The following is a 15,450-nucleotide window of genomic DNA, read 5'->3' as shown; positions in this document are numbered from 1 at the left end:
CTTCTATTCTTCTCTGTAGCATCACCTTAATTCTCACACACCGGATCATTTAAGAAATGTGTTTCCGTTTTGACATTTACACCTCAACTCGTAAATTGGAGTATGCTGTAAACTTGCTGAGCCATGCCAGTTTTCAGTCTGATATGTCACCATAATGAATGTGTTGATGTTGGACTGGCTAATAGCGTTGATGCGTCAAACTCTCCACTGTCTGATGTGACTAACCAACACATTTTTTTGTAACAAGTTGCTTTCCCAGAGGCATGATTGCTTTTCACTTTATGCTGGCACTTTTCATGTTGCAACGCTAATGCAGTGTTGAACTTGTGCACGTGATCTTTAACATGTTCGTCTACTGGTGAGTACACTTTTGTCTTTGTTTTGAATACTTACTTCAACATGTTTCTGTCTATCTCAGTAATAACTGAATTTCTCCTTTTATAGGCCGTGAAATCTACCATTAGCTGGATTTGGACCCAAGGAACAGACCCTCTTCAGACCTTGAACCTCTCAAAGTCTGAGCATTCTCTGTACATGGACGATTCTCTCATACCGGATCCTGAGTCCATCATGGAGAGCAAGTGCTTACAGAGTTCACATGTGACTTCTGTGTCCATCTCTGACTTTGCGGCAGCAGCAAGGGAAGCAGATGACCTGGTCGTGAAGATAATTGCGGTCAACCAGGACAGGGATGGACTAAATGTGGCCTACTCAGGACATATAGTGACCCTGGACAGGGCGTTTCAGGAGGGATTCATTCCTGCTTCTGTGTATGTGAAAATCATTCAGAGGCATAAGACCTGCCAGAAAGTGATGGGCAATCACTCCACTGGAAATGAATCAAACTTAGAGGCACTGCAGGTTAATAAACTAATGTTAAAGTGTCTAAGTGAGGATAAATCACTGACACCAGAGCGGAATGTTCAGGTCTTGACATCCGTCTCTAGTGATCCCACTCAAGAAGAGCATATTGCAACTGCAACACAAGGAGTTTTGGCCCACACTGGAAGCAATGGTGAAGGACTGAAGGTGGATGCGGAAGTTCAGTGTGATCTAATGAGATTTAGCAGTACACTAATCGTGCTCGGGAATGGGCATCACTTTATAGGCCTTGCCTTGCCTCGGCCCACTGAATCTCACTTTTGCTCCACATCATCGCATCACAATGAGCGAACTTTCACTGATGTATGCGACCGCGGACTTCGAAACAATGGATGCAAAATAGTGGCTTTTTATATTCCAGAAAATTCGCAAGTTGTGGATGTAAATTCTGCTGTACAAAACGGGTACATCGACGTTTACACGGCGGAGGTTTTGAAGTCCATCGAAATTCCTAATGACTTTTTCAATGCTGAGGACCTCGGTGAGAAGTTTTCTTCTTGGCTCATGTGTCAAAAAATTAGAGTTGACGGCTGCAACTCCGCTGAAGAGTCAAAGCAACTGTTTATTTCCTATCTGTGGATCAACAGTTACATCCACCCAACGTCTCAACAAAGAATTCTAATACTCGACAAACAGTTGAGTACAATTATCAAGTTTTTTGTAGAAGATTCTGTATTTTCTGGACCCGAGGTTGGGGACGTTTCAAAACAGGTGGAGTTAGAGGTTCCATTCATATGCGAGGAAACAGACAAAATGGTGGTAGAGCCACAGGATGAATTTCATAAGCATTTTGCCCCTTCGTTCATTGGACTAGTTGATAACAACTCATTTGCAAAGGACTTTTCATTGGATGATAACTCAGAAGATCCAATGCAGAATCTATGGCATCAAACCAACACCGACTACACAATTCATGAGAGTTTATATATCGCGGATGGAGACGATTCAAATGGAGCTTGCAATATTCCAGCTTCCCCAGACATTCCCTATGTTGTAGACAGATTTAAGGCTGAATCACTACCAGAGGAATGCATCCATCAGTTTGCAGCAGAGTTAAATGCCGAGTCATTGTATAATCCATCAATGATGATCGGTGTCACTTCAGCTGACAACATATTTAAGGAGAGAAAATATCAAGATGACAGTCTTCAGAAGGACGAAACATACATTTTGACTGAGGGAGTTCACTATGACATGGAGATAGAAGCTGAGGAGACAGTCTTTGTTAACCAAGTTAAAGATGAGGAGGAAACTGTGCTGCATAGTCTGCCCATATCTTCACACAAGAGTCTTGGTCTTAACCCTACAGAGTGTGGCCTGGTCCACTCTGAGTGTGACACTGTTGATTTTATTACACTGAAAAAAAGTAAAAATACACAAAACCCACCAGATTGGATGCGGAAGAATGGGCACCCAGTAGCGGAAGACAACACGAGTGGACATATATCAGAGATGAATGATTTTGTTCAAGATTTTCCTATACTACCTTGTGGTCACGAGCCTCTTGGGATGTCTTGGGAAGTTGATCAAGTGTGTGTTCATCACATTGTCACCAATAACCCACTGGCTGATAGTCAGGATGAATGCAGTGTTGTAGAAAGTGCTGCTCCTACTATCCAATCATTTCTACCAAGTGTATTCAAAAGTACTGATCTAAAAAGTAGCTGTGAGTCTGCCTGTAGCGCTAATCAGTGTTATGAAGTTAAGTCAATGCTCAATAATGATGATTTAAACAGAGCTGGGTTAGAAGGCAGAGATGGAAATAAATTATCATCACTTAGCAAAGCAGTTTTTGAGGAAAGTATCGTAGATGATGTAGATTCTTCATCACCAAGAGATGCAGTCAAGGTTGAAGCACAAGGTTACTATGTCGTCAACAAAAAAGATGGAGACATAATTGAACAAGTTGTTGGTCCTTCAGAAAACAACTGTATTGTTCAACCTGAACCCAACAACTTTGTGTACGATTACCTTGGTGAAAGTCTTCTGCAACAGTCAAATTCATCATGTATGACATCTGTTGATTCTGACAGACTGACACTCACACATCATTGGAAAACGAAAAGGTGTGATCAAGACAATGTTGAGTATTGCACTTCAACATCTGCCAGAGTCTGTCGAGAATCAACCCTTGCTGGTCCACTGATCAGTGCATCAAGTGATGGTTGGGTGAACACAGGAGAAAGGCAACAAAGAGAAACAATAAAGTCAGGTTCTGATTGCACAAACCAACACAAAGATCATATATTTTTACACGGACATGCCATGGATGTGGAAGGAGATCCTAAAATATATATCAACTCAGTGAATCAACATGTTGATCACCAGGTAAATATGATAAATGAATGGTGTGAAGGGAGTGATTCTGCGAGCAAGGCTGATACAACTGGTGTGGAGGAGACTATTGCTGCTCATGAACTTGTGGGAAAAGACGGACTAAACAACACTAAATCGGTACACCGAGATAGAAAAGATCATGAGCAGCAGCCTATTATTCAAGGCTCTAGTGAGGCACCTGGAATGAATGAAAATAGGACTGATGCCTCAACTGGAATTAAAGGTGACGATTCTGATACCCCATCTGTAGATAGGGCTGATGCTGATGTTCAAACCACAAAAGCTCAAGAGAGGCCTATTGATCCAAATGAAGAAGTTAAAGATAAGTGTTATACCCTAACTGAAAAAAATGAAAAGGACTCTGACTCTGAAGAGGATGAAAATGGGTTTACTATCCTGACTGGAAACATTACATTGGTGTCTGATACTCTAACTGGGAGAGATGCAAAATACTTCGATGCCCCATCCATAATGGATACAGAGGAAATGGATGCTCTGGCAGATCAGGCTAAAATAGATGGTTATGCTCTAACAAGAAAATATGAAGTAGGGTCCAAAGCCCCAAGTACAAATGCTGAAGAGGTGTCTCATACTGCAACTGTAGAAGATGAAGAATGCTCTGATTATCCAATTATAAAAGCAGAAGAATGGTCTGTTGACCATTTTGATGGAGAGAAAGATTGGTCTTATGCCCTTAATAGCAATGTTAAGGAGGAGTCCGATACCTCAAGTACAAGAGACGACATTCAATCTATGATCAAGGAAGATGGTTCTTATGCCAAAGTTGAAAGAAGTGAAGAGAGATGTGATGTCCAGCCTGAAAATGATAAAGACATGTTTGATGCCCCACATTTAAAAGATAAAGCTGACTCCAATCTCTCTGGTGTAAAAGTTAAAGAGAGGGCTAATGTCACACTTGTAAAAGGAAAAGAGAACGCTCTAAATGAGAAAGATAAAGAGAAGACTGATGCTGAAACTAGAGAGGCTCAAGACTGGTCTTATAGCCTGAGTGGTGCAGAAGAGCTAGATACGCCAACTAAAAAATATGAAAAAGAGTTTGATGCATCACCTTTAAGTGATGAAGATGAAAATGATGCTCTAACTAAAGAAGATAACGTGCACACTAATGTTGAAAAGGGAAAAGACAAAGTAGGGATACATGTCTCAAATGGAGAAGCTGAAAACGTGTCTGATACTGCTTCTGGAAGAGATGAAGATCCATCTAATGCCTCAAATGGAGAAGGTGAAGACTCTGATGCTCTGACTAGACAAAAAGAGCAGTTTTTTGACCATTCTCGAAGAGAAGAAGAATGGTCTTATGGCCTGACGAGTAATGTTGAAAAGGAATTTGATACCTCAACTAGAAGAGTCGACAACTCTCAAACTTTAAGCAATGCAGATTGTTCTTATGCTACAATTGAAAGAGGTAAAGAGAACGATGATGCCCAGCCTGAAAATAACAAAGACATGGATCATGCCTCTTTTTCCAAAAATGAAGCTGATACTAATCCCTCTGCTACAAAAGTTAAAGATAAGTCTAATGTCATATTGCTGGAAGGAAGTGAGGATACTACAAATAAGAAAAATAAAGATGAAATTAATGCTCAATCTGTAGAGGCTCAAAATTGTTCACTTCATAGTCTGACTGAAAATGCTACAGAAGAGTCAGATACCGCTCCTAGACAATATGAAAATATGTTTGATGCCTCACATGTAAATAATCAAGAGGAAAATGATGGTTTAACTAACGAAGATAAAGAGAACAGTGGGGCTCGAACGGGAAAAGACAAAGTAGGGACAACTGACCCAACTGGACAAGCCGAAGTTATGTCTGATATGGCATCTGGACGAATTGAAGATTTATCTGATGCCTCAACTGTAGAAGACAAAGAACACACTGGTAGAGATGAAGATTGGTCTTCTGTCCTGACTGATAATAATCAGGAGAAGTCTGATACCTCAACTAGAAAAGTTGACAACTCTCAAACTTTCAGCAATAAAGATGGTTACCATGCTTTAATTGAAAGATGTAATGAGAACTGTGATGTCCAGCTCGAAAATTATGAGGACGTGTCTGACGCCCCACTTCCAACAGATGAAACCGATTTTAATCCCCCTGCTGGAAAAGTAATAGAAACATCAAATGTCGCACTTGTTGAAGGAAAAGAAGGTACTCCAAATAAGAAAGACAAAGAAGAGGCTCATGCTCAAACTGGAGAGGCTCAAAACTGGTCTCATAGCTTGACTGGAAATGCTGCAGAAGAGTCAAAAACCCAATCTACAAAAGATGAAAAAGAGTTTGATGCCTCAACTGTAAATTATAAAGATAAAAATAATGCTTTTACTAAACAAGACGACAGAGAAACCGATGCTCAAAAGGGGAAAGACAAAGTAGGGAAAAATGACCCAACTGGACAAGCTGAAGAGGTGTCATCTGAAAGAGATGAAAAGGGGTGTGATGCCTCAATTGTTAAAGATAAAACATACTTTGATGCCTTAACTACAGAAGAAGAAGAGTACTCTGACGCTCAAACTAGAAAAGATAAAGAGGGGTCTCATGCCACAGCTGAAAGAGATAGAGAGAACTGTGATGTCGAGACTGAAACTGATAAAGAGGGATATGATATTTTAAAGTATGAGGAAGAGTATTACCCTGCAGCTGGAATAGTTAACCAGGAGTCTGGAGTAAAAGGAAAAGAGGATACTGGCGGTCCAATCAAAAACGATGCCAATGAACCTGATGCCTCAACTGTGAAAGATAAAAAAGGCACTGGAAGAGATGAAGATTGGTCTTCTGCCCTGACTGGTAATAATCAGGAGAAGTCTGATACCTCAACTAGAAAAGTTGACAACTCTCAAACTTTAAGCAATGGAGATGGTTCCCATGCTTTAATTGAAAGATGTAATGAGAACTGTGATGTCCAGCTCAAAAATGATGAAGTCGCGTCTGACGCCCCACTTCCAACAGATGAAACCAATTTTAATCCCCCTGCTGGAAAAGTAATAGAAACATCAAATGTTGCACTTGTTGAAGGAAAAGAAGATACTCCAAATAAGAAAGACAAAGAAGAGGCTCATGCTCAAACTGGAGAGGCTCAAAACTGGTCTCATAGCCTGACTGGAAATGCTGCAGAAGAGTCAAAAACCCCATCTAGAAAATATGAAAAAGAGTTTGATGCCTCAACTGTAAATGATAAAGATGAAAATAATGCTTTTACTAAACAAGAAGACAGAGAAACCGATGCTCAAAAGGGGAAAAACAAAGTAGGGAAAAATGACCCAACTGGACAAGCTGAAGAGGTGTCATCTGAAAGAAATGAAAAGTGGTGTGATGCCTCAATTGTTAAAGATAAAACATACTTTGATGCCTTAGCTACAAAAGATGAAGAGTACTCTGATGCTCAAACTAGAAAAGATAAAGAGGTGTCTCATGCCACAGTTGAAAGAGATAGAGAGAACTGTAATGTCGAGACTGAAAATGATGAAGAGGGATCTGATATTTTAAAGTATGAGGAAGAGTATTACCCTGCAGCTGGAATAGTTAACCAGGAGTCTGAAGTAAAAGGAAAAGATGATACTGGTGGTCCAATTAAAATCGATGACAATAAAACTGATGCCTCAACTGTAAAAGATAAAAAAGACACTGGAAGAGATGAAGATTGGTCTTCTGCCCTGACTGGTAATAATCAGGAGAAGTCTGATACCTCAACTAGAAAAATTGACAACTCTCAAACTTTAAGCAATGAAAATGGTTCCCATGCTTTAATTGAAAGATGTAATGAGAACTGTGATGTCAAACTCAAACATGGTGAAGACGTGTCTGACGCCCCACTTCCAAGAGATGAAACCAATTTTAATCCCCTTGCTGGAAAAGTAATAGAAACATCAAATGTCGCACTTGTTGAAGGAAAAGAAGATACTCCAAATAAGAAAGACAAAGAAGAGGCTCATGCTCAAACTGGAGAGGCTCAAAACTGGTCTCATAGCTTGACTGGAAATGCTGCAGAAGAGTCAAAAACCCCATCTACAAAAGATGAAAAAGAGTTTGATGCCTCAACTGTAAATGATAAAGATAAAAATAATGATTTTACTAAACAAGACGACAGAGAAACCGATGCTCAAAAGGGGAAAGACAAAGTAGGAAAAAATGACCCAACTGGACAAGCTGAAGAGGTGTCATCTGAAAAAGATGAAAAGGGGTGTGATGCCTCAATTGTTAAAGATAAAACATACTTTGATGCCTTAACTACAGAAGATGAAGAGTACTCTGACGCTCAATCTAGAAAAGATAAAGAGGCATCTCATGCCACAGTTGAAAGAGATAGAGAGAACTGTGATGTCGAGACTGAAACTGATGAAGTGGGATCTGATATTTTAAAGTATGAGGAAGAGTATTACCCAGCAGCTGGAATAGTTAACCAGGAGTCTGGAGTAAAAGGAAAAGAGGACACTGGTGGTCCAATCAAAAACGATGCCAATGAAACTGATTCCTCAACTGTAAAAGATAAAAAAGACACTGGAAGAGATGAAAATTGGTCTTCTGCCCTGACTGGTAATAATCAGGAGAAGTCTGATACCTCAACTAGAAAAGTTGACAACTCTCAAACTTTAAGCAATGAAGATGGTTCCCATGCTTTAATTGAAAGATGTAATGAGAACTGTGATGTCAAACTCAAACATGGTGAAGACGTGTCTGACGCCCCACTTCCAAGAGATGAAACCGATTTTAATCCCCTTGCTGGAAAAGTAACAGAAACATCAAATGTCGCACTTGTTGAAGGAAAAGAAGATACTCCAAATAAGAAAGACAAAGAAGAGTCTCATGCTCAAACTGGAGAGGCTACAGCTGGAATAATTAACCAAGAGTCAGAAGTAGAAGAAAAACAGAATACTAGTGGTCCAATTAAAAACGATGACAATGAATCTAATGCTCCGACTGGAGAGGATGAAGAGTGGTTTGTGGTTGCAAAAGAGTCAGATATACCACCGAGAAATGATGCAACATATTTTGATACCCTACCTATAAAAGATAAGGCAAGCACCGATTCTCCAGCAAAAAAATACGAGATCGAGTGTTGTTTTCCATCTGGAAAAGCTAGAGAAGTTGTTGATGCAACAATTACAGAAAATAAACAAGAATCTGATATTCAAACAAGAAAAGTTAAAGACGGATATGTTGACCCATCTGAAAAAGATGAACCGCTGTTCAATACTTTGCCAATAAAATATGAAGAGTGGTCTGACTCCCAAGCTGAAAACGTTAAAAAGATGTCTGATAACCTAACAAAAAAAGATCAAGAAGATTCTCATGCCCCCAGCACAAAGCAGGACAAGGATTCTGACGCTCTAGTTGGAGAAGATGAAGAGTTGTCTAATACCATGACTGAACACTGTGCTGGGGAGTCCAATACACTAACTAGAAACAATGGCAAATACTTTGGTACCCCACCTGTAAATAATCAAGCAAAAACGCCAACTAAAAAAGATCGAGAGGAGTTTGATGATCCCAATTATGAAAATAAGGAAAACACTGACACTCAAATCAGAAAATATGAAGACTGGTCCGCTGCTGATGAAAACGAGCCAGATTCCTTGCTTTTAAAAGAACACGATTGGTCTGATACCCAAATTGGAAATGTTGCTGAAGGGATTAATACCACAATTGGAAGCGCTAAGGATTGCACAGATGCCTCAATCATAAAAACTGGAGATGGTTCTTATGGCCCACCGATAGAATTTGAAGAAGACTGGTCTAATGGTAGAACTCTGCAGCATAAAGAAGGATCTAATATTCCAGCTGAAAATGTTGAGGATGTGTTTTATATCTCAAGTAGAAGAGATGAAGAAGTCAGTGGCGCTGCACCTACACAAGACAAAGAGTGGACTGATGCTACAATTGGACAAAATGAAGAGATGTCTGATTCCCCAGGTAGAAACATTGCATTGGGATCTAATACGCCAAAGAGAATAGATGAACTAACGAAAGATGAAGAGTGCTATGATATCAATGATGGTAATGTTGTAAAAGAGTCTGATACCCAAAATAGAATAGATAAAAAAGATCCTGATGTACCAACCATAAAAGAAAAAGTTGAGTCTGTTTCCCCAACTAAGAACAATGAAATAGACTTTAACCCTTCAACCAGTAAAGAGGAGTTCAATACCCTCCTTGGCAAAGATAAAGGCCCTGAAAATGAGCCTAATACTTCACTGCGGAAAGATGAGAGTTCTAGTGACCATACTAGAAAAGAAGGAAATAATGTTGCACCTGTAAAAGATATGGAGAAGTCTGATACTCTGACTAGAAACCTTGCCAAAGAGTCCAACCCCCCAACTAGAAGATATGAAAAAGACTCAGATGATCAATGTATAAAGGAGGAAGAAGGGTGTGAATTCTCAACTAGAAAAGATGAACAGGGACCTAATGCTACATTTGGATCAGACACGGTGATTGGAAACATTGTGAAAGATGCCCCAACTAGAGGAGAAGCGAAATACGTTGATGTACCACCTGCAAAAGTTGCAAATCAGTCTGATACCCAAACTGCAAAAGACGAAGGGGACTCTGACATTCAAACTAGAAATGATGGAGATGAGTGTGATGGCCCGACAGGAGGAGTTGACAAGGTTTTTGGTGTTACATGTGGAACAGATAAAGATAAGTATTTTTCTAAACTTGTGAAAGATGAAGACAACTTGAATGCCTTACCTGGTAAAGTTAAGGTTGAGTCATATACCCCATTTTTAAAAGATGAAGAGTGGTCTGATGGCCCTAATGGAAGCAGTAGGGAAGACTGCAGCTCTAGAGATGACGAAGAGAAGTCCGATGACCCCACTGAAGTTAACGACAAGGTGTTTGATACTCGAAGCAGAGCAGTTAAGGATACATTTTATTCCCTACTTGTAAAAAATGAAGAGGATTCCAATTCCTCATCTGGAAAACTTGAGGTGGTGTCTGATACCTCATTCAGAAAATATGAAGAGGGGTCTGACAACCCAATGTCTGTTACCCCAATTCTAACAGTTAGGGGGTTTGATGCTGCTCGAATAAAAGAAGAAAACAGGACTGATTCTCCAGATGAAGGAGTTGAAGTACGGTCTGATACAGCAAGTGGAACATGTGAGGAGAACTACCTTCTACCTGTAAAGGAAAATTCATATAGTCCAACCAGGAAGAATGACAAGAAGTCTGATACTTTTCTTGGGAAAAATAAAGAGGAGTCTGATGCTCCAACTATCCAGCAACAGCTTTTGCAGGTACTCCAGAGGGTCTCCTCAGGCCACAACATCACTGTGCTCCAGGAAGTGATGGATACCCTACAAAGTGCTCTTGTGGGTGACACCCACGCCTTGGAAAGCATCAAGGAGGAGAGCTCAGAGGACACTGAGCTGACACAATTACCTTCTCAGGCCTTTGTCAGCAATACGGAGGAGGTGAATGCTACAGTAATTCATCTTTGTTTCAGTGAAGACAACATTCCACCTTTATGCTCATTGTTTTTGAAATATCTCATTCTCCTTTGTTTTCCAACAGCTCTCCTCCGTCCAGGATTACCTGGAGTGTGTTGGTAAACTCCAAGATCATGCCGATGTTTTACATGATGTCAAAAAAGACCTTTTAACTCTGGAAACAAGTGGTGGCAACGTGGAGGAATTACAGATCCAAATAGAGGAGTTTCAGGTTACAAAGTGAATTCTAAACATGTACTGGCAATACACTGTACTGCTCTAACGTCGTGGTTTCTTTTGCTTTTATCCAGGCCCTAGGATCCCAAATTTCAATTCTATCTAGTGTTTTGACAGCAGACATGGAAAAAGCCAAACTTCTCCTAGATGCTGCTGATGGCAACATCCCCACACAAATTTATCAGGATCTGGCTACAATTTACGTGGATTTGGAGCACGAGTTCACTGTCGTTGCCCAAATGCATGGCGAAATGAGTCAATCGTTGTTTCAAGCAACGGAAACTAGAAAGGTAGGAGTTCAAACTATTTATTTAACTATTTACAACATAACCAGACATTGGTGTCATTAGTGGTTGTGATGTGATTTTAGGCACATTTGGGATCAACGTACCAGCAGCATCTCGCTGATCTTGAAGGTCTAGCAGACCTCGTCCAAAAAAACTTGGACATGGGGGATGTGGATTGCAATGTATGTGATGTGGAAGAACTGAGATGTTGGCTACAAAAAAGCAAGGTATTTAAAAGTCACACAAAATCATCTGCAAAAAAATAATTTAACTACTACCATTTTGGATCTTAATAAATAAAAGATAATATGTATGTGCCACCCAGTATACGGTACTGTACAATAATACTAGATGATAATGTGGTTTGAGAGAAATGTATCCATCTGAATAAAAAATAATTTCCCTATTTTTTTATATGATTTTTTATAATTTACATAACATTTGAATTAATCTTTTTATGACATTTTAGTTTACATACATATAATTTTTTGCATAGTTGGACATTTAGGTAATTATGTAGTTATTTATTCTATATTTTTATGAAAACATCCTTTAAACAATAACTACCATCATAAAAACCCACTAATAACTTCAGCCTTATTCTACTATATAATATTTGATAGCATTCTGATGTTTTGTTTGAAGTCTTAATTAGAATAACACGATAATTTAATGTACTGGAATAACAACACATTTTATATTTTGATGATTTTTCTTTTCTTTTACTATAACATATAACAATGACAATTCTGATCTGATGATGACATTTGAAAAGATCTAAACTCAATACATACTGAAATTGAGATCACATCTAGATTAACCTTCTTATGGAAATACAATTTGCCAAATGCTTTACAGAATGTTTTATAAGACAAACTATGACAACTGTATGATTTGATTGTTTTTAATATGAATCTGAAAAAACACACATAATATTTTTTGTTACTATTATTATTATTATTATTATTATCATAATAATCATGTTACATTGATGTTTTAAAATTTTATAAAAACTAGTGCTGTCAAATGGTTAATTTTTAAAATCAGATTAATCACACTTTTGAATTCGGATTATTAATGGCAATTATTAATGGTAAATTACTCGCTCACAACATTTTAATTAACCTACATTTTGACACAAATGTAATTTTAACCTACTCAGTGGCCTAGTGGTTAGATTGTCCGCCCTGAGATCAGTAGGTTATGAGATACCAAAGACTATAAAAATATGGACCCATTACCTCCCTGCTTGGCACTCAGCATCAAGGGTTGGAACTGGGGGTTAAATTACCATAAATGATTCCCGGGCGCGGCAGCGCTGCTGCCCACTGCTCCCCTCACCTCCCAGGGGGTGATCAAGGGTGATGGGTCAAATGCAGATGATAATTTCACCACACCATCATGTGTGTGTGACAATCATTGGTACTTTAACTTTAACTTGACTGTGTTGGATCCATTATGGATTGAACTTTCACAGTATCATGTTAGACCCGCTCGACATCCATTGCTTTCCTCCTCTCCAAGGTTCTCATAGTCATCATTGTCACCGACGTCCCACTGGGTGTGAGTTTTCCTTGCCCTACCGAGGATGTCGTAGTGGTTTGTGCAGCCCTTTGAGACACTAGTGATTTAGGACTATATAAGTAAACATAGATTGATTGATTGAACTTTTTAACTTTATTGTAATTTAAATTGTTTAAATGTTTTAAAATGTTTTACTTGAAAGTACGTCATTTATTTACTCAAAACGTGGCAACGGATTTATCTAAAGTCCAGGTCGGAGTTCATATTAAAGAGAAATTTGCCAGGGAGCACACCAGTCGGAGTATTCTCAATCATCTTTGCAAAGACGCATGCATTGACCTGATTACGGACACTTTTCAAGTAACCATCCGCTATCAAGGGAAAGAACCATGTGCGTTCAAAATAAAATGTGTGATACCGTGATTAAAGGCCTACTGAAATGAGATTTTCTTATATAAACGGGGATAGCAGGTCCATTCTATGTGTCATACTTGATCATTTCGCGATGTTGCCATATTTTTGCCGAAAGGATTTAGTAGAGAACATCGCCGATAAAGTTCGCAATCTTTTGGTCGCTAATAAAAAAGCCTTGCCTTTACCGGAAGTAGCAGACGATGTGCGCGTGACGTCACGGGTTGTAGGGCTCTTCACATCCTCACATTGTTTACAATCATAGCCAGCAGTAGCTAGAGCTATACGGACCGAGAAAGCGACAGTTTCACCATTAATTTGAGCGAGGATGAAAGATTTGTGGATGAGGAAATTTAGATTGAAGTACTAGAAAAAAAAAAAAAAGAAAAATCGGCGGCAGGCCGCGTTTCAGATGTAATTAGACACATTTACTAGGATATTTCTGGGAGATTCCTTATCTGCCTTTGTTTTAATATTGTTTTAGTGAGATTGTAAAGTCATACCTGAAAGGTGGATGGCTGCGGTGAACGCCAGTGTCTCTGAGAGAAGCCGGGGAACCAAGATCACAGATGCCTTTTTAAACTGCAGGAGGTCCCATAATCCACTGAAGTCTCCGGTAAAAGCCGACTTAATATCACAATTTCCCCATCGAAAAACTTGCTGGGTGACGTAGAGAAACATGTTCGCTTGATCGCTCTGTGTTAAAGCTTCACAACAAACAAAGAAACACCGGCTGTGTTTCTGTTGCTAAAGGCAGCTGCAATCCACCGCTTTCCACCAACAGCATTGTTCTTTATAGTCTCCATTATTAATTGAACAAATTGCAAAAGATTCAGCAACACCGATGTCCAAATTACTGTGTAATTATGCGATGAAAAGAGACGACTTTTAGCTGTGTGTGGTGCTGGGCTAATATGTCCACTACAACCCGAGACGTCACAAGCACATTTTCAACAAGAGACTCTGCGGGAAATTTAAAATTGTAATTTAGTAAACTAAAAAGGCCGTATTGGCATGTGTTGCAATGTTAATATTTCATCATTGATATATAAACTATCAGACTGCGTGGTCGGTAGTAATGGGTTTCAGTAGGCCTTTAATGGCATATTTTTTTGTGATTAATCAAATAAGTTAACTTGTTAATTTTGACAAATATATTTTCACCGACATATCCTGAATATTTTCATGAAACAATATTTAGGATAATTTACTAAACACTGAAGTCATATTTTGTCATAGTTTCATAGCATTAGATTTAGATCAACTTTTTTACAAACAAGATTTAAAGGGGAACATTATCACAATTTCAAAAGGGTTAAAAATCAGTTCCCAGTGGCTTGTTGTATTTTTTGAAGTTTTTTTCAAAATTTTACCGGTCTCAGAATATCCCTAAATAAAGCTTTAAAGTGCCTTATTTTCGGCTCTCTGCGAAGACACTGGCCATCTCCCTGTGACGTCACACAGTGCTGCCAATGTAAACAAACAATGGGAATACCACAGCAAGATATAGTGACATTAGCTCGGATTCAAACTCGGATTACGCATGTATTGAAACAGATGGTTGGAGTATGAAAATATTGAAGAAGAAACTGAGGCTATTGAGCGAATAGCTCTTGACGCTATTCATAGCCATAGCATGGCCGAATAGCTGCGTTAGCATCGCCGGTAAAATGTGTGGACCAAACGATCAGGACTTTCGCATCTTTTGACACTGGAGCAACTTAAATCCGTCGATTGGTAAGTGTTTTTTTCGCATTAAATGTGGGTGGAAGGAAACGTAATATCGTTGCAAATGCATCTGCAGGTTATCCATACATCTCTGTGCCATGTCTGCTTTAGCACCGCCGGTAAATAGCATGTTAGCATCGATTAGCGTAGCATGTTAGCATCGATTAACTGGCAGTCAACATCAACAAAACTCACCTTTGTGATTTTGTTGACTATCGTTGCAAATGCATCTGCAGGTTATCCATACATCTCTGTGCCATGTCTGCCTTAGCATCGCCGGTCAAATGTGGAGACACTCCGGCACATTCAATGGGGGTCTGGCGGCAGACACTTTCGCATCTTCGGGCCAGTGGTGCAACTTGAATCCCTCCCTGTTAGTGTTGTTACACCCTCCGACAACACACCGTCGAGGCATTATGTCTCCAAGGTTCCAAAAAATAGTCAAAAAAACGGAAAATAACAGAGCTGAGACCCGGTATTTGTAATGTGTTGAAAATGAAAATGGTGGGTGTGTTACCTCGACGACGTCACATTCTGACGTCATCGCCTCCAGCTCGATAAACAGAAAGGCGTTTAATTCGCCAAAATTCCCCCC

At 39.4% G+C, this 15,450-nt stretch overlaps 1 protein-coding gene across 19 annotated transcripts in view; it reads left to right on the top strand.

The window, feature by feature from the left end:
• The window catches only part of dst (dystonin), a 299,316-nt gene that overhangs the window by 168,936 nt on the left and 114,930 nt on the right, over positions 1 to 15,450 (top strand). For 18 of the 19 annotated variants that reach the window (XM_061910351.1, XM_061910348.1, XM_061910367.1 and 15 more), the window contains 4 exons: positions 445 to 10,653; positions 10,754 to 10,900; positions 10,980 to 11,195; positions 11,276 to 11,419. The exons of the other annotated variant lie outside the window; for it this stretch is intronic. In XM_061910351.1, coding sequence (XP_061766335.1) covers positions 445 to 10,653; positions 10,754 to 10,900; positions 10,980 to 11,195; positions 11,276 to 11,419 — 10,716 coding nt within the window. The remainder of the gene's footprint in view (positions 1 to 444; positions 10,654 to 10,753; positions 10,901 to 10,979; positions 11,196 to 11,275; positions 11,420 to 15,450) is intronic. 19 annotated transcript variants of the gene reach the window in all.

Source organism: Nerophis ophidion, linkage group LG09, assembly GCF_033978795.1.
Source record: "Nerophis ophidion isolate RoL-2023_Sa linkage group LG09, RoL_Noph_v1.0, whole genome shotgun sequence".
NCBI lineage: Eukaryota > Metazoa > Chordata > Actinopteri > Syngnathiformes > Syngnathidae > Nerophis > Nerophis ophidion.
This window is presented reverse-complemented; position numbering and strand designations above follow the sequence as displayed.